Source organism: Ramularia collo-cygni (genome assembly GCF_900074925.1).
Source record: "Ramularia collo-cygni strain URUG2 genome assembly, contig: RCC_scaffold22, whole genome shotgun sequence".
In the NCBI taxonomy this organism is placed as follows: domain Eukaryota; kingdom Fungi; phylum Ascomycota; class Dothideomycetes; order Mycosphaerellales; family Mycosphaerellaceae; genus Ramularia; species Ramularia collo-cygni.
Window position 1 is genome coordinate 230,887 of NW_019716276.1, and position 23,666 is coordinate 254,552.

The 23,666-nt window shown below is 52.7% G+C and overlaps 9 protein-coding genes; 6 read left to right on the forward strand and 3 right to left on the reverse strand.

The window, feature by feature from the left end:
• Nucleotides 1–724: 724 nt before the first annotated feature.
• RCC_10413 (uncharacterized protein) lies at nucleotides 725–1,750 on the reverse strand (the record flags this gene model as incomplete). Its single annotated transcript, XM_023775642.1, has 1 exon — nucleotides 725–1,750. One exon carries the CDS (start codon nucleotides 1,748–1,750, stop codon nucleotides 725–727), a length of 1,026 nt encoding a protein of 341 aa, XP_023631410.1.
• Nucleotides 1,751–2,213: 463 nt separating this feature from the next.
• On the forward strand, nucleotides 2,214–3,974 carry RCC_10414 (related to YBL089w; the record flags this gene model as incomplete). XM_023775643.1 has 3 exons in its annotated part: nucleotides 2,214–3,107; nucleotides 3,155–3,531; nucleotides 3,587–3,974. 3 exons carry the CDS (start codon nucleotides 2,214–2,216, stop codon nucleotides 3,972–3,974), a joined length of 1,659 nt encoding a protein of 552 aa, XP_023631411.1.
• A 678-nt stretch (nucleotides 3,975–4,652) lies between these two features.
• Nucleotides 4,653–7,050, forward strand: RCC_10415 (Protein transport protein SEC23; the record flags this gene model as incomplete). XM_023775644.1 has 2 exons in its annotated part: nucleotides 4,653–6,770; nucleotides 6,829–7,050. The coding sequence occupies 2 exons, from the start codon at nucleotides 4,653–4,655 to the stop codon at nucleotides 7,048–7,050; spliced, it is 2,340 nt and encodes a 779-aa protein (XP_023631412.1).
• Nucleotides 7,051–8,075: 1,025 nt separating this feature from the next.
• RCC_10416 (related to formate/nitrite family of transporters) lies at nucleotides 8,076–9,436 on the forward strand (the record flags this gene model as incomplete). XM_023775645.1 has 6 exons in its annotated part: nucleotides 8,076–8,100; nucleotides 8,161–8,320; nucleotides 8,518–8,629; nucleotides 8,682–8,917; nucleotides 8,968–9,065; nucleotides 9,120–9,436. 6 exons carry the CDS (start codon nucleotides 8,076–8,078, stop codon nucleotides 9,434–9,436), a joined length of 948 nt encoding a protein of 315 aa, XP_023631413.1.
• Nucleotides 9,437–10,890: 1,454 nt separating this feature from the next.
• On the reverse strand, nucleotides 10,891–11,373 carry RCC_10417 (uncharacterized protein; the record flags this gene model as incomplete). The annotated part of the gene is made up of 1 exon (XM_023775646.1): nucleotides 10,891–11,373. One exon carries the CDS (start codon nucleotides 11,371–11,373, stop codon nucleotides 10,891–10,893), a length of 483 nt encoding a protein of 160 aa, XP_023631414.1.
• A 3,873-nt stretch (nucleotides 11,374–15,246) lies between these two features.
• RCC_10418 (uncharacterized protein) lies at nucleotides 15,247–16,726 on the forward strand (the record flags this gene model as incomplete). XM_023775647.1 has 4 exons in its annotated part: nucleotides 15,247–15,668; nucleotides 15,746–16,424; nucleotides 16,481–16,570; nucleotides 16,643–16,726. The coding sequence occupies 4 exons, from the start codon at nucleotides 15,247–15,249 to the stop codon at nucleotides 16,724–16,726; spliced, it is 1,275 nt and encodes a 424-aa protein (XP_023631415.1).
• Nucleotides 16,727–16,995: 269 nt separating this feature from the next.
• On the forward strand, nucleotides 16,996–18,447 carry RCC_10419 (uncharacterized protein; the record flags this gene model as incomplete). XM_023775648.1 has 4 exons in its annotated part: nucleotides 16,996–17,344; nucleotides 17,401–17,614; nucleotides 17,716–18,241; nucleotides 18,298–18,447. 4 exons carry the CDS (start codon nucleotides 16,996–16,998, stop codon nucleotides 18,445–18,447), a joined length of 1,239 nt encoding a protein of 412 aa, XP_023631416.1.
• A 130-nt stretch (nucleotides 18,448–18,577) lies between these two features.
• RCC_10420 (uncharacterized protein) lies at nucleotides 18,578–19,912 on the reverse strand (the record flags this gene model as incomplete). The annotated part of the gene is made up of 1 exon (XM_023775649.1): nucleotides 18,578–19,912. The coding sequence occupies one exon, from the start codon at nucleotides 19,910–19,912 to the stop codon at nucleotides 18,578–18,580; it is 1,335 nt and encodes a 444-aa protein (XP_023631417.1).
• A 1,045-nt stretch (nucleotides 19,913–20,957) lies between these two features.
• Nucleotides 20,958–23,048, forward strand: RCC_10421 (probable acyl-coenzyme A oxidase 1; the record flags this gene model as incomplete). Its single annotated transcript, XM_023775650.1, has 1 exon — nucleotides 20,958–23,048. One exon carries the CDS (start codon nucleotides 20,958–20,960, stop codon nucleotides 23,046–23,048), a length of 2,091 nt encoding a protein of 696 aa, XP_023631418.1.
• Nucleotides 23,049–23,666: the final 618 nt, after the last annotated feature.

Sequence of the window (23,666 nt, forward strand, 5' to 3'; positions counted from 1 at the left end):
TCAATCAGTAAGACAAGTTTCTGTGCGGATGGTCACGAGGTGGGCAAGCGTGTGCGTGGGACGCTGCCATCGAGCGGAGCTACGTGCTGTGCAGGGGAAGAAGACTAGGTGAGTTGACGTCCGTGTACATCAAGGGGATTGCACTGTCGCTACGCGGCGAAAGATGCTGGGTACCTAAGTAGTGACTCAAAGGTCTCTTTCCAAGGCCACATTCAGAATCGTTCCGTCAGCACACCCCTCTCATGCGCGCTCTTAGCCTCGTGGGCCCGCCTCTCCYGCATCAGTCCTCTGATCCATTCAGCTGAGTACAAGCCTGCTCGTAGCTTTCCCAAGCCTCAACCATGTGAACTATGTTGCCAAAACTGTCACCAAAGTCTATCCTCACACATTGATAGTAGAACTCATATTTGTCCGTCTCGCACCAGACATTACGGTCATCTGGGCCCCAGAGGGTTCTGCTTCTTCTTGGGAGTCGCCCATTCTGGTACTCGCTTCTCCCGTTCGTAATATTTGGCGGTGTGAGTCTGCATCAGGCATCAACTCAACAATGTGTGAAGCGTATCTGAAGACGTCATGCTCATATGAGTGGGAAAAGTCTTTGAGCAGATAAGAACTGTCAAAGTGATGCTCCTTTCCCCTTTGTATTCCATGGCAAGAGTGTGGGCAAGGATATGGGGACGATGCCTTTTTCAACCTCGCAACCTGGCGAGGTATTTCAGTTGCATCATGACCCTTCCGGAAGCATTGTGCCACCAGCACTCTGCCAAAGTCGAWCGATGATTCTGCGATTTTCTTCCCATCTTGCCCACGCTACTGCCTGCAGCAAGCAATCCGCCAAATCATCGAGCTTACCGCCTGCTATCAGACGACCACCTCTCGCTTGCTTGAAAGCCTCTGAAATCTCAGCCGCCTGCCCCTCGAACGATAGAGAGACATCGTCTGACTCTCCAGCGACCCAAGATCTTACAATTGAAACCTTGGCCTTCTTGTCAACTTTCCCCTTTCTTGCCACGGCGTCACTGATTGTGGTTGCAAGCGTACTGCCCGAGATGAACATATCTTGAGGTGGCCGCAACGGAATTGATGCAAGACCCTCGGTCCAGAAATGGGCAACACGCGCCGGATTGACTGCATGAATATCAGGAGACACTATGCTCGTGTCAGATGCTCGCAGAGTCTCTAGACAAGCCCACAACATGCTCTCGAGCATGTTCACTCGGATCGTCCATTCCAGAATCGTTGATGCGCCACCAGAGCGGAATCGTTGCCTTTCAATCAGGATCTTTGTTGGCTTGAGATTTAAAAGCTCTGTGGTAACTCCATAAGCAGTCTTCGACAGTGAAGAGGGTGTGAACGCTTCCCTTGCGATGGCGGATTCCAACTGGCGCTGTGCTTTGGTGGTCTTTGATCCGGCGTCTTCTATGGCTGCTACGACGTCTAAAGCTTCGGGAGAACTAGAAGCGGTACTGAGCAAGTCCATACGTTTCCAATTTGTAACTTTCAGGGGCATTGGTCCCGAGGAATGGTTCGACGAGGGTATTTCCAATGCGCAGAATGCCAAATTTCGGATGCCCATGTCTACACTGACGATTCGCTGCGGTAATGAACGGTCCAATCTAGCGTTTACAGCATCTGGTCTTTTCAGTGCAGACTGCAATTCAGCTTTTGTTCCCGTGGAAGCAGCTCCAGTGAGAAAAGCCCAGTATTTCAACTGCCATGCTTTCAATGTCGACATATGTATCGTGGTCATGGTGGCCGACTTCTGTCGAGATTCCTGGGCTTCGAGCGTCTACTGTCACCTGTCATTGCTATAGCATCTTGATGTTATTTGCATAAACTCAGGTTGACGTCGAGATCGACACCAGGTGGAGGTTCACGTGTAAGACGCGAAGAAAAGGGTCGCGCTAAAACTAAATAAAGATACAAGGTACATCCTTGYAGGTCCACTACTGCCACCTGACAATTGGCCTCCTCAAGACGGGAACATTGCTAAGAGCACATTCTCCGTTTTTCTTGACTAGACGAATAGCTGCCGATTTGACAACAAGATTGAAACAAAGCCGGTTCCGTTCATCTATCTTGATCCTCAATAAGCTGCAAGAGTAAGCTCCTGGCTCGCAGCTTACGTATTCGCGAACTTCGGCCCTCTCTTGCATCCACTCCCCGTAGCCAACCATGCACTCCTGAATCTGCGATAGCAATAATGCTCTGCCATGGCCAAAGACGACACAACCGCCCAAGAGGCTGCGCGCAACCCCAACAGCGAAGAACACGAAGCAGTGCGATTGCTGCAGCAGGAGCAAGACAATGATGATTCGCCTGATGAAGACCTAGAATTAGGTTCGAAGCCGCCATCGCCAGCGAAGCGCAATGGCAATACACATCCGGGTATACCGCCGCGAAGGCAGTCCTCATTTGCTCAGATTCGGCCTAATGGGACACCCCGGACACCGCACAGAGTACGCTTCAATGTGGAAGAGCCACAAGAGCAGCATGGCGGAGGACACGTCGAGGAGGATTGGATGGATGATGAGGACTATATGAATGGCAATTCGACTTCGRAATATCAGCGAGCCCCTCTCCTGACTGGCATCGAGGCTCCCAGTGTCTCCGTGGCCAACGATCTTGATCTCGCGGAGCTGGAGTCTTCGCGGCCAAAGAGTGGCTTGCGCAGTGCCTTTATGAACATGGCCAACAGCATTATTGGTGCTGGGATCATTGGACAACCATACGCTTTCAAGCAGGCTGGACTGCTCACGGGAGTTCTACTGTTAATTGTTCTGACTATCACGGTCGACTGGACGATCCGTCTTATTGTTACCAACTCGAAACTGAGCGGCGCCAACTCATTCCAGACAACGATGGAGCACTGCTTCGGTAAATCAGGATTGGTGGCAATATCTGTCGCTCAGTGGGCCTTTGCATTTGGAGGAATGGTTGCTTTCTGTATTATTATTGGGGACACGATTCCAAGAGTCCTCGGGGCCATGTTCCCCGGTCTGTACGACATCCCGATTCTCTGGCTTCTCACAGATAGGAGGGCTATCATCGTTCTTTTCACGTTGGGCATATCGTACCCACTATCTCTATACCGGGACATTGCAATGGTAGGTCTCCTTCAATCGCAGATCTAACGACGACTAATGCTTTATAGCTTGCGAAAGCTAGTACATTGGCCCTCATCAGTATGGTCGTAATCATAATTACAGTGATCACGCAAGGTCCGATGATGCCGGCGGAGTCGCGTGGACAGCTCAAAGGCAGCTTGCTCGTCAATGGCGGTGTCATCCAGGCCATTGGAGTGATTTCCTTTGCATTTGTCTGTCATCACAACAGTCTGCTCATTTATGGCTCGCTCAGGACACCAACCATGGACCGCTTCGCCAAAGTCACGCACTACTCAACCGGCGTCTCAATGCTGGCATGTCTCGTAATGGCGCTGACTGGCTATCTGTGCTTCGGCGATCGAACCCAGGCCAACATTTTGAACAATTTCCCTTCGGACAACATCATGGTCAATATTGCACGACTGTACGTATCAGTTTTGCCCGACTCCACCCGACACTTCTAACGAGTATCTCTCTAGCTGCTTTGGCCTCAACATGCTCACCACCCTCCCACTCGAATGCTTCGTCTGTCGTGAAGTCATGACACTCTACTACTTCCCAACAGAACCCTTCCAGCCCAATCGCCATTTGATTTTTACGACCTCACTCGTCACGGGAGCGATGGGCATGGCACYCCTCACCTGCGATGTTGGCATTGTTTTCGAGCTTGTGGGCGCAACGAGCGCCTGTGCTCTTGCGTACATCCTCCCCCCGCTGTGCTATGTGAAGCTTGCGAAGAGAAAGACCTGGGAGACTTATGCTGCGTATGTATGCATCGTGTTTGGATGCTTTGTCATGGGCGTGAGCTTAGTGCAGGCTGGGGCTAAAATGGTGAGAGGTGAAGGCGGAATGTCAAGTTGCAGTTAGCATGTACCGATGTAGACAGCAATAGAGGTTGGAGAGGAGATCCCTCTGTGGCTACGATTACTCAGACCAGTCATTGCAAGCTTCCATTCTGCCTGTGTCCAATGGCTTCCACTTCGATTCGAGGAGTTGTGAAACTCGCTGAGATGCCAGCTCACCATTCCACCATTGAGAGCATCAACTTTCATTCAATACACCATCATTCAACAAGGGAGATGTGGCCACAGCTGATTCCCTCCCTCTCAAGAAAGAAACCCAAGACGGGCGAAAAATCAAGGTCGGGTGCCCAGCAACGGGTCATTTGATTGTTCTGTGCCACTGCGCGAGGACGGCCACGCCACGGAGAGCAGTGGCCGTCATAAATCAGTAGTATGGTAGCGCGGGCATGTGATTGTAGATGAAAGAAGAAGAGAAGAGGGCGGAGATCGGGCGAAATTGATGTTAGGTCCAGCACAGTCAGCAGCATCCTAAGCCCAATCTGACGACGTTGCTCGCGGGTCCACTTCTGCCATTTGGCCTCACCGCGGAACCCTTTCTATCGTATCCCCCGTGCGCGTGTCTCGCCTTGCACGTAGCCTAAACAACTGCTGCTTGACCTTTTCAGTCGATCGTCTTCCAGAAAACACCACGTTCGGCTCATTGCGTCCATTCGGAGAGCAACAGAGCAAGAGCCCTCTCACAATGGACCACGAAGCGCTCAAGGAGCAGTGGTCGGACATTGAGGACCGCGATGGCATCCGTCTATCATGGAACACCTTCCCCTCCTCGCGCATGGAAGCCAGCCGACTGGTCGTGCCCATTGGTGCCCTCTACACTCCGCTGAAGGAAAAGACCGATGGCACTCCTCTGCTGCAATACGAACCCGTCACATGCAAGCCGCCATGTCGAGCCGTTCTGAACCCTTTCTGCCAGGTAGACATGCGCGCGCGGATATGGATCTGCCCGTTCTGTCTGCAGCGGAACAACCTCCCTCCCCATTACAAGGACATTAGCGAGAGTCAGATTCCTCCGGAGCTCCACCCTGGTAGCAYCACGATCGAGTACCGACTGGCCCGCCCCGCACCGACACCACCAATCTTCGTATTTGTGGTTGACACATGTCAGGAGGRGGATTCGCTCAAGGCGTTGAGGGACAGTATCATCAACGCTCTTGCCTTTCTGCCTCCGCATTCGCTGGTGGGTCTGATCACATATGGCACCATGGCACAGGTACACGAGCTGGGCTACACCGAGTGCGCCAAATCTTATGTGTTCCGCGGGAACAAGGACTACGGCGCGAAGCAGGTGCAGGRGATGTTAGGATTGACAATGGGAGGCGGTGCGAGGCCGGGAGCGCAGCCACAACCTCAGCCAGGCCGGCCAGCAGCACCGCCAGTCGGGGGTGCACAAGCGAGATTCTTGCTTCCGGTCCAACAGTGCGAGTTCCAGCTCACAAACGTGTTGGAGAGCTTGCAAAAGGACCCGTGGCCCGTAGCGAACGACAAGCGTGCCATTCGCTGCACAGGTGTTGCGCTGTCCGTGGCTGCCGGTATCCTCGAGGCGAGCTTCCAGAATTCCGGCGCTCGTATCATGCTGTTCACGGGTGGTCCAGCCACCGAGGGACCTGGAATGGTCGTGGGTMCAGAGCTCAAGGAGCAGATCCGTTCTCATCACGACATCGACAGGGACAACATCAAGTATTACAAGAAGGCGCTTAAGTTCTACGACACACTCGCGAAGCGTATTGCGCATAACGGACATGTGGTGGACATCTTTGCCGGCTGTCTGGATCAGGTTGGTCTCCTGGAAATGAAGGGCCTGCCCAATAGCACTGGAGGACACATCATTCTCACTGATTCCTTCACATCATCCATGTACAAGCAGTCGTTTTCCAAGATTTTCGATGCAGACGCACAGGGCAACCTCCTCATGGGCTTCAATGCCTCGCTCGAGGTCTTGACCACGAAAGAGCTGAAAGTCACCGGTCTCATTGGTCACGCTGTTTCACTCAACAAAAAGTCTTCTTCGGTCGGCGAGACGGAGTGCGGCATTGGAAACACATGCAGTTGGAAGATGTGCTCAATTGATCCAGCAGCATCTTATGGTGTCTACTTTGAGATTGCTTCTCAGGGCGGCCCCGCTGCACCTATGCAGCAAAGCCCTCAGAAGGGTCTGATCCAATTCCTCACATACTACCAACACAGTGGTGGGCAATATCATCTCCGTGTGACGACCGTCGGAAGAAACATGAGTGGGCCCAGTGGTGATCCGGCGATCGCCCAGTCCTTCGACCAGGAAGCTGCCGCTGTGCTGATGAGCCGGATCGCTGTTTTCAAGGCTGAGGTTGACGACGGTCCAGACGTCTTGCGATGGGTAGACCGCATGCTCATTCGTCTCTGCTCTCGGTTTGCCGAATACCGCAAAGACGACCCCTCCAGCTTCCGTCTCGAGAAGAACTTCACCCTCTACCCACAGTTCATGTTCCATCTTCGCCGATCACAATTCCTACAAGTGTTCAACAATTCTCCTGRTGAGACGGCCTTCTACAGACACGTGCTCAATCATGAGGACGTCTCTAACTCCCTAGTCATGATTCAGCCTACCCTCGACTCGTACACATTCGACCAAGAAGGCTCTATGCCTGTGTTGCTCGACTCAACATCCATCCAGCCGCAAACAATCCTTCTCCTCGATACCTTCTTCCACATCCTCATCTTCCACGGCGAGACGATGGCGGAATGGAGAAAAGCTGGGTACCAGGACATGGAAGGCTATGAGAACTTCAGCGAGCTTCTCGATGCTCCTAAGCAGGACGCAAAGGTAAGTGCCCATAAGACATTTGCTGTTCGAGTAAGCCACTAACGGTCATCACCTATAGGACCTCATCCAAGATCGTTTCCCTCTACCCCGCTTCATCGTCTGTGATGCGGGCGGTTCTCAGGCGCGTTTCCTCCTGGCGAAGCTCAACCCGTCTACGACACATACCTCTTCTAGTTACGGAGGTGTCACTCAGACTGCGCAGACAATCTTCACAGATGATGTCAGCCTGCAAACTTTCATGGACCATTTGATGAAGCTTGCTGTCAGCGGTACTGGATAGGTTTTGCGATTGAATGAGGAGTGGTGAGCGTCGGCGCTGGAATCGGTAAAGTACTGGGAAATATACATGCTTGCTACTGTTATGGGTAGAGAAGGGAGCATTACGCATGCACGTAGATTTTGATGACGGTCGAGTAGGCCACATCGGTATGGAAAAGCAGGATTCAGCACATCTGTCATTCACTTTGTTGTTTCGGCATTCTTGTCGAAGAGCAGTTCCCGGTATACAAGCGCTGTGGTTGTCTGAGCGGGTCAGCTAAACGAAGCACAACTCTTGCATAGTCGGACGTCGGCGGATTCAACCCGCAGAGCTTTGACATTCGCCATTCTTCACAATCGAGACAATCTCCAACTAGATTGTTCGGGCGGAATGGAGAAGCTGGAGTACTTTGCGGAGGTGGAGAAAGATAAGAAAAGGTGGATAAAAGCACACCAAGTTAACGCTCATCAGGGACCATCGATATGTGGAACTTATCCGGCATCACAGTTTTCAGCACGACCGTTGCATGCTCCAGCCGGCGACTGTCTGTCGCGTCCAGAACAATGCTCGTCAAAGATTGTGGTCTCAACAAGAGCATATGCATTGGATCGACCTCTCTCCTTCCCAAAACAGAGCATCCTCCTTATCTATCACTGAAAATCGACCCTGTCAACTACTCCATGTGTTCTTATCATACCAAGCTTCTCAAATTGATGTCAACGGCGTTCCGGTACGCACATTGCTCGCTATCAAGCTTTTCTATGCGCACGGCAACGATCATCGTGCAGTGTTGCAGTTCAGCTCTCATTGGTGTTGCGAGTAACATATCGGATTCGATCAACCGTTTGTTGCTTATCAGAGTGTCCTGGAGCGTGTTCATGCTGTCTCCGCGGCTTCTTCCAATGGATGAATGAGAGCTGTTAAGCGGTTGAAGAGGTGAGTCTGCTTGTAATATAGGAAGCGATGGCTTCGTCCAGGCGAGAATCCTAGTTGACAGGTCCAGTATCTTTCACCACCTCTGACTTGGCCAGCTAACCTCGCCCACGATGCACCAACATGTCAATGTCATTGGTATGTCTCCACTGCCGCAGCTTGGATCCTCCTGGTGCTAACTGCATGTCTCTGTATCAGTCAATGCCTACACTCCCAAGGAGACCGTGGAGCTCATTGGGCGTGCTGGCGTAGCCAAAGCCAACATGCGATTGGACAAGATGTTCTTGAGCTCTGTTCTTGCGGGGATGCTTTTGTCGTTCGCCTGTGCTGTATTGATCAGCACCAACACCTCGCCATGGTATGTCGACCCGAAGGACAAGGAGGAGCCGAGCCCGTGGCTTGTCTCAACAATTCGCGCACAGTCTCTTGCTGATTAGGGCACGCTGGCAWTGTGGGTTGTACTTCCAAAGATTGAGRGACTCTAGCGATGATGCTCCTATGTGGACTGTTGCACTGTTTGGGTCGTTTGCTGACACTCTCTGTCAATGATCACAGGTTCCAAGAGAATGCACCAGGACTGATCCGAACGATTGCTGCACTTGTCTTTCCCTTCGGCCTGACGATGGTCATCGTAACCGGTACTGATCTTTGCACGGGATCTTTCATGGTTGGTTCCGTCCAGGTTGAGCAAGCTAGCAAACGCTAATTCATGTTTCCAGATCACTACGATCTCGGTCCTCCAGCGACGTTTGTCAGTCTGGAAGATGCTGCTACATTGGTTCGTCACGTTCTGGGGTAATCTGGCCGGCTCTCTCTTCTTGGTGGCCATCATCACGGGCTATGGCGGTGTGTTTGACGCCCCAGCATACCAAAAGGAGGTCATCAGTTTCGCGAACACGAAGATGGTTGTCCCGGAGTGGCACTCGATCTTTCTACGTGGCATTGGAGCCAACTGGTAGGGTAGAAGCCATGGCTGTCAGGGAGAGCTCGACTAACAGTCTCTAGGTTGGTATGCTTGGCATGCTTCCTCGCCTTCATGGCAAGAGAGTACTTCTCCAAAGTGATTGCAATTTGGTGGCCTACATTTGCTTTTGTTGCCTTGGGTTTGTGTCATTCTGTTCGAAGTCTGCCATCAATAAACTTACAAATGTTCCCAGGTCTCGATCACGTCGTTGCCAACATGTTTTTCATTCCCACGGCAATATTCCACAACGATCCATTGATTACAACCAGCTTCTATATCTGGAAGTCTCTGATCCCTGCTCTCATTGRCAACATTATCGGTGGGGGCTTGTTTGTTGGCATGGCATACTGGTATCTGCACGCTAGTGGCGAGGGCCCGGTTTCTGTGGATGGTGTGCTGTACGCGGCCGACCAGGAGACCATTGTGGGACAGAATGGCACGCCATCAGAGGCGTCTGTCGAGGACCGCAAGAAGAGCGACGATGTAGTTGGACCCGAGCACATGGTTTAGCGGAGTGGAGTCGAAACTGCCAGTGGTGCGATGTGTAATGTCCTAATGAAGCTGTAACACAGCACAATAAACATCAAGTCTGTGCTTACGTGAAAGGGAGTCAAGCCATCTCACACTCCTTCCTTCCATCTTTCTTTCTTCTACGACTCGGAATTGYGGACTTGGCCAACGGAATAAGGTATACAGTACAAGCACGCTCGGGCCACCTTACGGCAATAGAGTTCGATAGTACATGCAGCCTCAAAGTACTGCAGTGCAAACATTCTGCTATCAGTCGCAAGATATCGTCATTATGAGACCGAGTTCGGTCAACGGCACTCCAAGGGAATCAAGCCACTCCATCTTCTCGTTACACCGAGGATCTCCACGATCTGGTCACTTCTGCCACTGTCTCACCAGAGCTTGCCCAGCTGAGGCAACCTAGAGATATGCGAACTCGCGAGGGTCATGACGGTCCGTTCGCAACCACTTCGCTGGAATTACCGCAGGCATTTTGGCAAAAGTGCAATTAACATGGCCCCCACTCACGCGCAGCTGTTGTAGCTCGAATGCGGAAATTGATCTTCTCGTCGAGGTACCGACGACCTACCAGCCAGTCATGATTCTGATAGCATTGAGACAGGGTTCGGGGTTCCGTCGCTAGGCCATGCATGCATAGGAGGTTGGCAGACAAGTGTGAGCGGGGTGCAAGGCTATTGAGGTCACACGCAGCGCTAAGAGAGGTGGAAAGCCAACCTCCCGCTGCAGCTACGTCGCTGCAGCTGTATTGTAGAGTGCCAGCGTGCAACTGCGCCGATGTCATCGGTATGCACAATGAGCGTGCTGAGCAGCGAGTGCCGGAGTGTGATTGACGATTGAGAAATTTTGGAGCACTATGATCGGTATCAAAGGTTCTTGGATTGAGGGACTAGTATTTCTCGTCTCGCAGACAGATTGCCTTGATCTAAGCAAACATGCCTAGCACCGACTGGTTCAGTGTCCATTGAGGCCTTGTAGTACAATGCGCTGAAACTGCCGCATGCACAATCCTCGTCTCTGTGGGAGGCTAAAGCTCCACAGCCTTGAAACATTCGCGCTCATTGCGCAATCGAACCTGCAAGCAAGGGTATCCTCCATAGTTGCGGACAAACAAGAAAAAGCACAAGCGAGAGCAGTGAGAAACCCATGCTTCCAACACACCGGATACAGTTCGCCTTTCCGTGATGCATCTGGCCCGCCGGCCATTTCCCAAACGCCAACTTGATCAAATATTCTCTCATTCAGATACATTCGTTTCGAATTTTCCATTCGTATGCTTTTAGTAGTACAGGCCGTGATGCAAGACTCCATTCCTGCCGAATCCATGATGGCGTGATGAAAAGTGTTCCCTGTCGTTTATGGAAACAAGAGTGGTGTAAAGAGGATCCATCCACAAGAGAAGAGAGGGGTGAGCAACGGTAACGTCGGCATGACGATTACCTTGTGCTCGACCTTCGTTTGGCTGCCCGGGCTTGGTCGAAAAGGCTGTAATAGTCCTGAAGTTCCTTTTTGGTCTGAGGAAGAAATCCACTGCGGGAGTTCAGACTCGACGCGCTGGTCGTTGATGATAATGACGTCCTGGACGAGGACGGGGATAGAGAGCGTTCCTCTGATGAGATATGCTCATGTTGCTGGGCTGGTGTGGACCACATAAAGTACGAAGAGCGTGGTCGCTTCGAATCAGTGGCGGCAGGAGCATCGTAACCCGGCGTTCGTTCTTGGTTGAAGTTGAGTGCCGGTGACAGCTGGTAACGGGCGTCCCGCTTCAATTCTGTTCGAAATGCCGATGGAGAAGTCGGCGAGCTTGAGTTGGATATGCTGGACTTTTCCATATCGGCCATTCTGCAGTGCTGGGAGCAGTACGGGCCGTCGGGGGAGTCGCGGTCACAGAAAAGGCAGCAGTCTTGAAAGCAGTCCATGATAGCTACGGTGACCCAAGAAGGTGTTGTCTCGGTCAATGCAGAGACTGAGTGGCCAAGGTCAGACGGCGATGATATCAAGAGAAGATGTTGCCAGATGGTGGTGAGTCTGAAGAGTGGTCTCGAAGATGTAAAAGTATTTCAGTTGGTTGTGAATCATACGCACACGCACGGACGTCTGGTGGCGCGATGTCGAGGGAATGATGGAAATGGCGTTAGACAAGATTGGGTGCGGATGTTTGATGGTGTTGCATTTATGGCATGCTATGGTGCAATAGAAATTGTAGGCAGAGGAGAAAAGTAATCAGGTGGAGGAGGTACGTATATATTGACCAAGGAAAATTGGAGAGGAGCAAGGCGTGAGTTGTTGGGTGAGGCTCGCAAGCAAGCGTCTCAGGCACGATGACCCTGATGGCCAATCAAAGCATGCAGGTGGGGCCTCTGGAGCTGCCTCGTGCACACGAATTGGCTTGGGCGGACGATCACGCAGACTCGGACAAATGAGTGCAGATGCATGAAGTAGCGTGGGTGGGTGAGCAAGGGCCCAAGCTAGTCGTCCGGGTACTTTTATGTTGGAAAGAGCTCGGCGTGTCCTCCGATGCTACCCGGACAAAGACGCAGAGCTTTATCTGAGTACGTGTTGATGTGTGATGGAAGCTTGCCTTGTTGCTATAACCTGTCGATGGAACGATTGCGCTCATGCGATCAACGCCATCAGCTCCATGCACTGACTTACCAGCGCACGGAAAACGGCTGCCTCGCTTGAGAAGCCAAGCAAAAATTCGACGGCAGGCATACGCGAAAGAATTGTTTCAACGCCCTGCGGCTGACAAAAGTCTGCATCTGCATCCTCTGCGTTATTAYTATTGCTTGTGCGGCGCTTGCCAATCAGGACAGACTGCTCCATTTGGTAAGTCGACAATCTGAGGGTGCGGTTGATCACTGTGGTCAACGACGAATCAGCTCGTCATTTGACGCTCATCAATTTGCCGTCCAGAGGCTCGCAACATCGCGGCTCGACCTCCCAACAAGTGCGCTTATGCATGAGCAATGAGTTGCCCGGCAAGCATCTTCACATTCCGCCCGTTTCGTAGGCGATGTGAGCATGCACAAAGCGAGAGAGTCCGGCGGGGTTCATGCGTGAGGGGTGCCCTAGCAGACCACACGGTTCGGGCCAGTTACCGTCGCCGCTAAATCGCACCTCACCATGGCGCGCGAGCCGCCCTTGCTGAAAAACGTGGCCTCCCGTGCGGAGTAAAACAGCTCTGTGGGTCGACTTCAACGTTGACGCGGGTTCACTCAAAATCAGATTGATACAACGAGGCGTTCAAAGCAGCCTGCCAAGTATTTTGATGACCTTCACCTGTCGAGCGCTGAACGAAAGGTGGCCATCTCAACCAAGGCAGGCCTCTTCGCGATACCTTCGACCCGGGATTTATCGGCGGCCTGCTCAGCATGCCGGGATGCGAGCGAACCACCCCACGCTAAAAGGGTACGTCCAAGGATTGCCAGGGTGCGGAGGCAAACATTGCCGTGGGCGTCTTTCTGGCAACCGCTTGGTACTGTATCACGGCATGGAGCGGCCTCAAGTGCTTCCAGTGATCTTTACAGCAAACACTTGCTCATGGCACAGCGGGTGCGCAATGAGATCGGTGCGCAGTGTACCGCGTCTCACTAAAGACGCAATTCTTGGTGGCGGCTCCAGGCCYGGCCAGACGCGAGAAAGCCGTCCTCTGCGTTTTCCCCACACCCCGATGCAGGTTGTCGACATCCACGACAATCCGTCTTGATCGTGACGACAGCGTAGGGTAGTTTGTCAAGACCGACCCCGATAAGAGGGTTTCTGCTGCTCACAGCTCCATGGCCATGGATTTTCCTGATTGTGATGGTACAGTGCACATGATGCGGTCTGGCATCTGCTGAAGCATGTCGCGGCTATTCCAATCGCGCTGCAGTTGAAATAGAGATCAGCCTCGATTGTACCTCACTCGATGATGCGAAATCACCAAACGTTGGTGCTTTACGCCAGCTGCCATTCCATTCTTTCTTCGCCGTTGATGGTCCGTCCGTACACTTTAGGCATCGGGATGGAYCATGCTGGCGTACAAATCCAATGTCAAATCACGATCCAAACGCGCCATCCATGCCCCGATTGCCTCAGATGCGCTTGCTTGACATCCTTACCTTACAGCTGTAGCGTAACCCCGATCTGGCAAGTCGTCAATGGAGAYGGCTGTCATGCGGCTAAGCCTGTGAGCTGCCGAATTTATGGCGACGCATATCGTATCTTGGAATGTGTTTTTAATGCAATGGTGAAACGCCCATGGACGAACTTGGTGGCCTCGGCAGATGATAGTGCCTGACGATGCTGTCGATATCACAACAGAAGCAGCACTGCCTCCCTGCTATGCTCTTTGGCGCGTCAGTCGTGTGTCAAGATTCAGCGCATGTAAGACGGCCACATGACGCTGAACGTCGGCTGAGTCCGGAGCCCATCTGTAGTCTGTGGGSAGGTGGTTGTTGCTATCGCCACTCCTCGTCGATGCTGTGCGCGCCATGTTCCCGCCCACTCTCGAAGAGAGTTGTACCAAGTCACTTGCAGATCTTCATGGTATACATACATGATACACCTCCTCTCACCGCTCTTTAGCGTCTTTCCTCATGACGACAGATACGTGGGAGTGAAGAACCATCGGGCCGTCGCCGAGGTCTTGCAATTTCGTCATGTTCGTTCATGAGCCTTGCGGTGAGGCTGATCGAGATCTGTATGAGCCGTGCCGAATGATCGATACTYGCCGAGAAGCTTGTAGCTGCTGCGGCGGCAGTAGACGGGGTCTCGCTGCACTGTTAATCTTCGGTAGTGTATGGCTCGAAGGCTAGAGATACCTGAAAAGATCTTGGGTGGGGCTGAATGATGTTGCGAACTCGGAAAGGTTCGTGTCGAAAACTCTTCCAGGTCAAATTCTGCGAGTCTGCCTGCCGTGTAGGGCCGCGCCACGAGAGCGCCTTCCAATTTGGGAAGGAGGTCTGAACGATCGAAAAATGATCGCTACAACAAAAGTATTTTGCACACACAGTAGCCATTCAATACACCAATCTGGAAGGAAGTATTTATGCACGAGGATAGTCTGGATAAAATACCTTCATGATCAAATTATACAGATCTCACGCAGTGAAGCAAGGCTCCATGACATTCACTTACCATTTGTCAACATGGCGTAGTGCAAGTCCAAGATAGAAGCTTGAGTGCATGTCACAGCTCTCCATCTCATGTGCTTGAGTTGTCTTGGTGTGCTCTACCTACTCAGTATAAGCACTTCTGACAGAGGTAGGTCGAGAGCTTCGTCATCATTTGCCGCAGACGTCGTCGCCGGTGCTGAATGGGACGATCGTCGTTCCGCATTGTTCGCGATTAGGTCTTGAGGTTCAGGTGGAGGGAATCTCGGGAGCGCATGCCATGATTAGCATTGTGGAAGTTCGACATGAAATTTTGCTTGCGGACACGCCAGTGCATGGAGCCTCCTTACGATCAAGCCTCGCTCTGCAATTCCAGTCAAGGCCTCGCGAAGGGCATAAGCAACTCTCATGCCAGGGCCTCTCGAAACTGTTCATGGGTTGAGAATGGTTGCGCTCGCACCGCTACGATCGTAACTGCCATTTCGAAATCTGAGGCAGGCGCGGATTCAGGGCCCGCAATATCGACGTGAGCACGGAAGCCTGAGGTTACCAACCTGATGCCTAATTCAAGATCGCGTCAATTCTTGCTCACTGCTTCCCCTTCTGCTAACTACACTCGCTTCAACTTCCACGGACGTCCACGGCTTCAGCCTTTATCAAGCACTGACTGACATCTCGTTCCCGACTATTGACAAGATGGAGAACGACGGCTTGAGGCGATCTGGTCGCACTCGCACCACAGTCAAGACGTTTCAATCAGAACAGGAGCAAGCAGCGCAGGTCTTGCCGATCCGGAAGAAAGCCACTGGATCCCACAGCAAAGACAAGCCAGAAAACACAACGGGGGTATCGGTCAAGGACGAGCCATCGCCAGACGTCCAGGAGACAGATTCCGACGTCACTTCTGGCAACTTCCAGCCTACCAACGGGGAGGCCGCGAGCGAATACAAGCCCAGCAAGAAGCGAGCCCGTTTCACTGAGCCCGGCGATGTCAAAGACGAGGATGACGCCGACCTCGATGTGCTGCAGGAGAAGCCCAAAAAGAAGCGAGCCAAGAAGTCTGCCTCAGTCCCTGGTCAGCAACTATATGGAGCTCCACCAGTTGGCACACTGATTCCGTGAGTCAAGTCCACATAGCGAGTGTCGCTGACGCCCTTCGCGGTCTTCTTCAGACATAGTTGCTGACCTATCAAAGATGGGGCACTCGCTGGCGCAAGCAGCCACAGATTTTCGCCGTTACTCGCGGCAGCGGAACTTCGTCGAAGACCAATGACTGGATGCAAGGACAGGCAGAGACCCGTGTTAGGGAGGTGTTGCAATCGATTGAGAAGCTAGCGCCCGGCGAAGTGGAAACACGCCTGGCAAAGTCCATCGCCGAGCCTTCTGAAGAGTACCAGGGCTACCTTGACAGAGCCAATACGCACAAGATGTTCATCCTGAGTCGCCTTCGCGGGGTCGAGCATGACTGCCACGCCAATCACACGGATTGTCCTTACGAGACCCTTCAGGTGGCAGGCTCGAAGGGCAGCATCTATTCAGTTCGCATCAGCCATCTGACTACTTGCACGTGTCCCAGCGCAACGGGCCTGTTCATGAAGAAAATCGGCGAGAGGCCCCAGTGCAAGCATGTCATCTATGTCCTGCACCACGTATTGAAGGCGCCAGAGCACCTCAAATACCAAAAGGCTTTCCTCTCCTCCGAGCTGAAGGAACTCTTCGCAGCAGCACCCCCGCTTCCTGCACAAGTTGCTAAAGCCGAACCAAAGGACGGAAAGCGTAAAGCCGTCGAGGGCGACTGTCCCGTCTGCTTCACTGAGTTTGGGGAAGAGTCTGTGACGTGGTGCCGTACCAGCTGTGGCAACAACATTCACACAGTGAGTTCTAAATCGCCGACAACGCTCTACTCACTGCAATGGCTCACGCTTTCTAGGAATGCCTGCAGGAATGGGCCAAGGCGAAGACAGCACGTTTGTCATGTCCGTTTTGTCGCGCGGATTGGGAATTTGCCGATAAGGATCAGGTGAGCGACCTTTCAATACTGTCTCTTTGCTGCTCAGCGACACCGCTGACCTCGCGGTTGTTCGCGTTACAGGCCATCATCACGGAAGTCGAGATGCCAACAACTACCGATAAGGGCGGCTACCTGAACGTGTATGACCAGCTGAGCTACAAGTGATGATGCCATGAGAAGGCTTTCGGCCGTGTAGAAGGGATCAAAGTTTGACGGGCTCTGTATGAGCAGCATGGTGAGCAGCTGAGATACGACTGTCGGGCAATATGTGCACAGCCCATTGACATTGACATGATTCCATGAGTTTTCATGTCACCATTACAGGCAACAATCATGAATGCATATCGTATCGTTTGCATTGCTCTCCGTTCATGTTTGTTTCGGTGAGCGGGTACGTGCATTCTACCCATGTCCGATCCACCAAAGCAGTGGCAATGGCGAGAAGCATCATCCTGCTAACTACACATCACACCGATGGCTGGTACGAAGCTGTCGGTTCATCATACAACTTGTCCTTCTTTGCCCTCCTCGCCATGGCCAAGCTGTATGCTATCCAGACGTCGCCTGGCAAAGGCAGAGGCGTCTTCGCGACGAAAGCCATTTCCGTCGGGACCGCCATCATGAAAGACCGCATAGCCATGAAGATCCAGAAAGAAGGCCCAGCTATTCAGGAGGCAGAGGTGTTGCAACTCTTCAACAAGCTCACCAAAGCGGACCAAGCACGCTTTCTAGACCTCCATGATGGTAAACGCCAGTACAACAAGATCTTTCGGATTTGGAAGGGTACGTATTCGATCCATGTTATGATTCATCCAGTTGCTGAACATGTCCCAATGCAGGAAACGTCTTTGGAGGCCATGGATATACCGCGTTGTATTTCGAAGTCTCCTTGATCAATCATGCCTGTGTGCCGAACGCAGCATTCGGATCGGAATCTGATCCCGCGACTGTCGTTGCGCTGAAGCCTATTGCCAGTGGAGAGGAGATCTTCATCACGTACAACTCCATGTTTGACCGTCTGAGCAAGCGTCATCGGGCGAATATCCTCCGCCTGTACGCTGAGTCCCAATCTGAAAAGCATAGAGATTTCTCGAAGCCTCTTCGCAGCTCCTCTTTGATAGACCCATGTGCTGACCTTGCTTCCTTCGCACCAGATACTACGGCTTCGAATGTTCCTGCTCTGCGTGCTCGTTGCCCAAGTACCAGCAGGCACTAAGCGACTATAGGAGACAGCTCCTCAACGTGATGAAGGGTGCTCTCAATGGCTTTGAACCAATCATGACGACGTTCTTCGATCTTTACGGCAAAATGGATGGCAGGCAGGCGGAGGATCCAAGGGTATTGCGTGGTATGCCTCAACGACCTCTTGCGAAGCCGCTTTCGGCGGACCAGACGAATGCATATCCTCTCCTGGTGGCCGGCTTACTCGTCGCTGAAGGTCATTCGGAATTGGTCCTGGCAGATGCATATGCTGGCGCAGCCGAGACACTACTTCAACGCATGGAGGTTCTGGACGACGTCATCTCACTGCAAGCCGTGAAGGCGGTGGAAACGTGGATGCAGCTTGCTCTCAGCTTGATCGGTAAGCTGTGTGGTGCCAAGTCGCAGAGAATGCAAAACATCCAGCAAACCTGGAAGTACATGCTTGACACCGACCAGATGAGTGCAGCTCTCCTCTTTGTGAGTTGGCTTCGGGCCGGATCAACATCTAGACCTTGCTGACGAGATAATTCTAGCTTCGCAACGTTCCCGCGACCAAGAGAAAGGGCATCTTTGGGGCGCGGCTTGGGGATGTTGTGAACGGCGGCTTGCATATGTCCGTCCTGAGCGAGCCAGAGTATCGGGCAGCAGTCCGGCAGAAGCGCAGTCAGAGCCTTCTTGACTGAGTCCGCGTCAGGGAAATCCTGTTACGCTCGCACCAAAAATCTGCGGTGTGACACAGATGGAGTTGAAACTGTCTGATGAGCGGATTCACGTCATTCTGACCTTCTCAGATCATACATCAAAATCTATGCATCAATAGTCTCCTTGGTGTAGATCCTTTGTTGGGGTCCTCGATATTCCGTGATATTGATCGTGCCGGCTGATTGTAGGACCGACTTGAGGTCCGTCGATCGTCGACGTATTCGTGGCAAGTTTCTCCAGCTTGTAGATGAGATCATCGGCGAGAATTGGTACGGGAACGCTTGGAACACTCTTGGACCTGGTGCGTCCCAATGCAGCACCATCTCCTACCCCTGAAGAGCCTGCGTTGCCAATCACAGAAGGGCCTGCATCGGACTTGGATCTCTCTGGTCCAGTCTCCTTGGGCGGCGGCGTCGAAGGCCGGCTGACGCTTACTCCACCCCGCGGCTTACCAAACGACTTGAACATCTTGAAAAGGCCTGGCCGCCCTTTGTGCTTGACAGTCGCATGAATGACCGTCGGTTCTGGCGCGAAAGCGGTCTTTTCAACAAGTCGTTGAACGGCCGCAGCGTTGTTCTCTCGAGATTCACGACTGATGTTGTCCAATGCTTGCTGTATCGCAACGAGGTATTCCGGATAGTCCGGCGTGCAAATCTGTCGCAAGAGATTCAACTTTGACACGTCTTGCGAGATGATCGATCTGTCTTCGGAAAAGTGCCAGCCAAAGGCTCGGATATCCATCCTCATTGAGAGGTTGACGCGATCTTGCACTCCCATGAGCTCAATCAAGTAGTCCACCTTTTCTTGGGTTGCAGACACGAAGTTGGCGAACTTCTTGCAGTCTGCAATCATCCATGGCTGATGAACAATCGATCTCGTCCTTCTGGTATTGATGTGCGCAAAGGATTCGGCAACTTCGCGGAGTAACTCGTACTTTTCTCTGAACGACTCGAGCCGAGTCATGTCCAACGTGTTGGCGTACTGGGGTACAAATTTCTTGGGCGGCTTCAGTCCAAACTTGGCCATCATATCCTCGCGCGAATGTCCAGCCGAACGGTCTACAATAGTGCTCAAGGTGCTCTCGATTGTCGTCCGCAAGACTGGTTCGTCTAGCCTAGCGTCACGGGGATCGAAGAAGGTCGGCTCCTTGAGATCGGGGTATACCATTGAGGGATGCTTCGGGATAGCATGATTGGTGACGGAAGCTGGTGGAGAGGAGATTCCCAAACAAGAGCCCCAGATTAGCAGTCGGGCCTGCTGTAGGCCCAATCTGGTGAGCAAGAGCTGCTCTTCCTTGTCGAATCGATGCTGTGGGTGGATGAGGCCAAACGCTTCGACGCAGTTGCTGAAGAGACCGGCCAGGGCGATTGCGCCTGTGAGCTGGGCTTCATGCTCGGGGACTGGAGTGAATTCCAGGTGATCGGCGCTGATTTTGTCGCTCGACATGGTGGCTACTTTCGCATGCCGTGCGTGGGATTGGTGGAAAATGGAGTGAGGACGTGTGGTGAGAGTGATGGAGAGATCTATGGTCAGTCTTTCACCCGGGTGCGAGGGAAATGAGCAAGAGAAGGGCCGAGTGTGGTGCTGCTCGGATCACCATCATAATTGTGGTGGTGAGGGGCTTGTAGTGTGGTACCTCTCCGAGTGGCGTCTTTGGCCTACCTTAGAGTACTTAGCTGGATGAGAAGACTCTCCCGTGCGACAGGGCAGCATCAGCATCAGCATTAGCATTAGCATTAGCGGGGGCCTGGGAGTTGATCGCTGGAACTTCATTGATGCCGGTCGAGTCCTCGCTTGACGGAGCGAGGAGGACAAAGAGGGGACAGGGTTGGGATTGAGATGGCGGAGTCGGCGTTCAACGAAAATATCATCGCCGCGAGCTTCCTGCGCGCATCGTCTTCATCAGGATCATCACACTTGTTGGTGTAATTCATCGATCATGCCCGCCAGCTTCTTCGGAACGAATGAAGATGCAGAGAAGGGGTGCACGCCGGGAATAAAACGAAGCATTGCGGGCTGAAATGGAATGGAATGGAATGCTCGCTTGACGAATGCAGAAGCGAATGCGACATGCCGCGCGAGCTGTCTGGCATCAATCCCAGCTACGGATGGACGCATGCATGCATGCATGCAGACCCATGTCCAGGCAGWCATATCCCCATTCCGAGCATGCATCAAAAAAAGCGAGGTCCGAGGAAAGTAGAATATCTCGGACCATTTCTGAGTTCTCACGCAGCGATACTCGCCGTCCATCCATACAAAGTGGAATTGCACGTGAAGCCCAGGTAAGTCTACGGCCGCAAATCGGATCTTGCCTGCAAAACAGCCGAGGTGCAACTGATCGACGTACCACGTCCGCGTGAGAGAACAAATCGAGGTCGTCATCTAAACTAGGTATCTACTATATCTTTGTCCGTCTCGCTGGCGCGTGCCGTCTTGCTTTGCCTCCAAGACATCAACATCTTCCTCTTGCAACACCACACATCACATCATGGCCGAAACACCGCAATGGGTCAAGGCGCTTAAGCCAGCCGGCCCTCAAGGCACCGAGCTGCTCAGCCAGGAGCGTGCAAAGTCCAACGTCAACGTCGACCAATTGAGCACTTTCCTCTTCACAAAGGAGGCTCTCGAGCGTAAGAGCCGAGTGTTGAACATCCTCCAAGCAGAGAAGGTCTTCGACAAGAGCCAGGACTACTTCTTGGGACGGACGGACAAGTTCGAGCTCGCCCTGGCCCGAGCGAAGAAGTACCGACAGTTGGCTGTGCAGAACAAGTGGTCGGACGAGGAGAAGCGGGTCGCCAACGACCTCATCTCAGAGCCTTTGCCATATGCTCTGCACGAGGGCATGTACCTGGTGACTCTGCGGGATCAGGGAACGCCAGAGCAGCACAAGAAATACCTCGTCCCCGCGCAGAAGGATGAGAACATTGGCTGTTATGCTCAGACCGAGCTTGGTCACGGCTCCAATGTCCGAGGACTGGARACACTTGCCATCTGGAACCCCGACGACAAGACCTTCATCATCCACAGCCCAACACTGACGGCTTCAAAGTGGTGGATTGGATCACTTGGACGGACCGCAAATTACGCATGTGTGATGGCTCAGCTGATCATCAAGGGCAAGCCATATGGTCCTCACCCATTCGTCGTCCCGATCAGAGACTTGAAGACCCACCAGCTGCTGCCAAATGTCTACGCTGGAGACATTGGTCCAAAGTTCGGTTACAACACCATGGACAATGGATTCCTCTTGTTCAACAAGGTCAAGATCCCCCACGATGCCATGTTGGCCCGTTTCTCCGCAGTCGACCCAAACACAAGCAAGTACCTTCAGCCTAGCAGCCCGTCTTTGATCTACKGTACCCTCACCTGGGTGCGGAGTAACATTGTCCTCGCTTCCGGCAGCACTCTGGCTCGCGGTGTCACCATCGCGACCAGGTATCTTGCTGTGCGTCGGCAGTTCCAGGACCGTGATGCGCCTTCAACCCAGAAGGGTGAGAACCAAACGATCAACTACACAATGGTACAGATCCGAATCCTCCCCCTCCTTGCGGCTTGCTTCGCCATGCACYTTACCGGCAAGGGTATGATGGCTCTCTACGATGCCAACCAGAGGAAGATTCAATCCAACACAAGCAAGGCCGATCAGTCCACTCGCGAGCCAGGTCCAGAGGAGACTCAGTCCGGCTCTGACCTGCTTGCTGACTTGCACGGAACCTCTTGCGGTTTGAAGTCGCTGTGTTCGACCATCGCGGCTGAAGGTCTGGAGGTCTGCCGTCGTGCCATGGGTGGTCACGGATACAGCGCGTTCAGCGGTGTCGGCCACTGGTACGCAGATTACCTGCCCACCGTCACTTGGGAGGGCGACAACTTCATGTTGACACAGCAAGTTGCCCGCTACCTGCTCAAGGCAGCACGCACAGTCAAGAAGAACCACGATGCAAGCAACGACACCACCGAGATCTTGACCTACTTCCACAAGCGTCAAGACATTGGTTCCGCGTTTGACATTCTCGGCAAGGATGAGGACATTGTCTCTGCGTATGCTTGGAGATCCGCCTACCTCACCTTTGAGGCGCTTCGCCAGCGTGACGAACTCAAGCAGAGCTGGAACAGCCTCCTGCCTCAGTTCTACACTCTCTCGCGCGCCCACTCGCAGTACTTGGTGGTGAAGAACTTCTACGAGACTTTGCAATCACCATCAATTCACTCCGAGCTCGACCCAGAGACTCTGATGCTCATGCACAAGCTCTTCCGCCTCTATGCTCTCCACACCATTGAGCAGGAGCCTTCGGAGTTCTTCACATCTTCCGCCGTGACCGTTGCACAGATCAGACTTGCCCGCAACAAGGCTGTGATGCAGCTCCTTGAGGAGATTCGCCCACACGCCATCAGACTTGTGGATGCGTGGCAGTTCCCTGACTTCCAACTCAACTCCTCTCTGGGACGTTATGATGGCAAGGTGTACGAGGATATGTTCCACCGTGCCTCGGAGCTCAACCCCCTCAACAAGAAGATTATCGATCCTTACCCTAACAGCCCGGTGTTATTCAAGGGAGAGAACCCGAGAGTCAAGCTTTGAGGGTTTCGCGAGGGAAAGCTTTCTGCAAAGGTCTTGCTATAGCAATTGAAGTGTATTAAATACAAGATTTACATGTGCTTTTTCATTCTCCTCCCTTTACTGTTCTCACTGTCGCATGCTGAGCTATCCTTGTTCGAGAATATCGGGAGCAGCGACTTCTCTTGCGTATCCTTTCTGATATACGCAACCTCATTACGTCTGTTCGGGCTGTGATTTGGTAGTCAGAGGGATGCTTGTCCTGCAATGCCCTTGTCGGTCTACTCTCCTGTCAAATCTACTTGATGTCGATCAACAAGTGAGCCATCTATTGAAGTGTTTGAGCAGGTGGATAATGAGTACAAGTTAGCTCGCGCGTGAATGGCAATGACAGACCGATCAAAGCTCTATGGATGTCCTGTAGGGCGTCCGTGAAGGCATGCTGGGGCAAAGGGAGTGCAGGCAGTAAGCCATATGTGTCAGTGCTGCCGCTCACCATTTCACTATTGGACTATCTACATCTGAAGTTGTCACTGTGGTTGTTCCTAGGTGGTCATTTTCACCAAAGTCCCGTCTAGTGCCCTGACGAATACCATACTCGCATATTGGCTCCCAATACTTGATCATTAATACCTTTTAAAC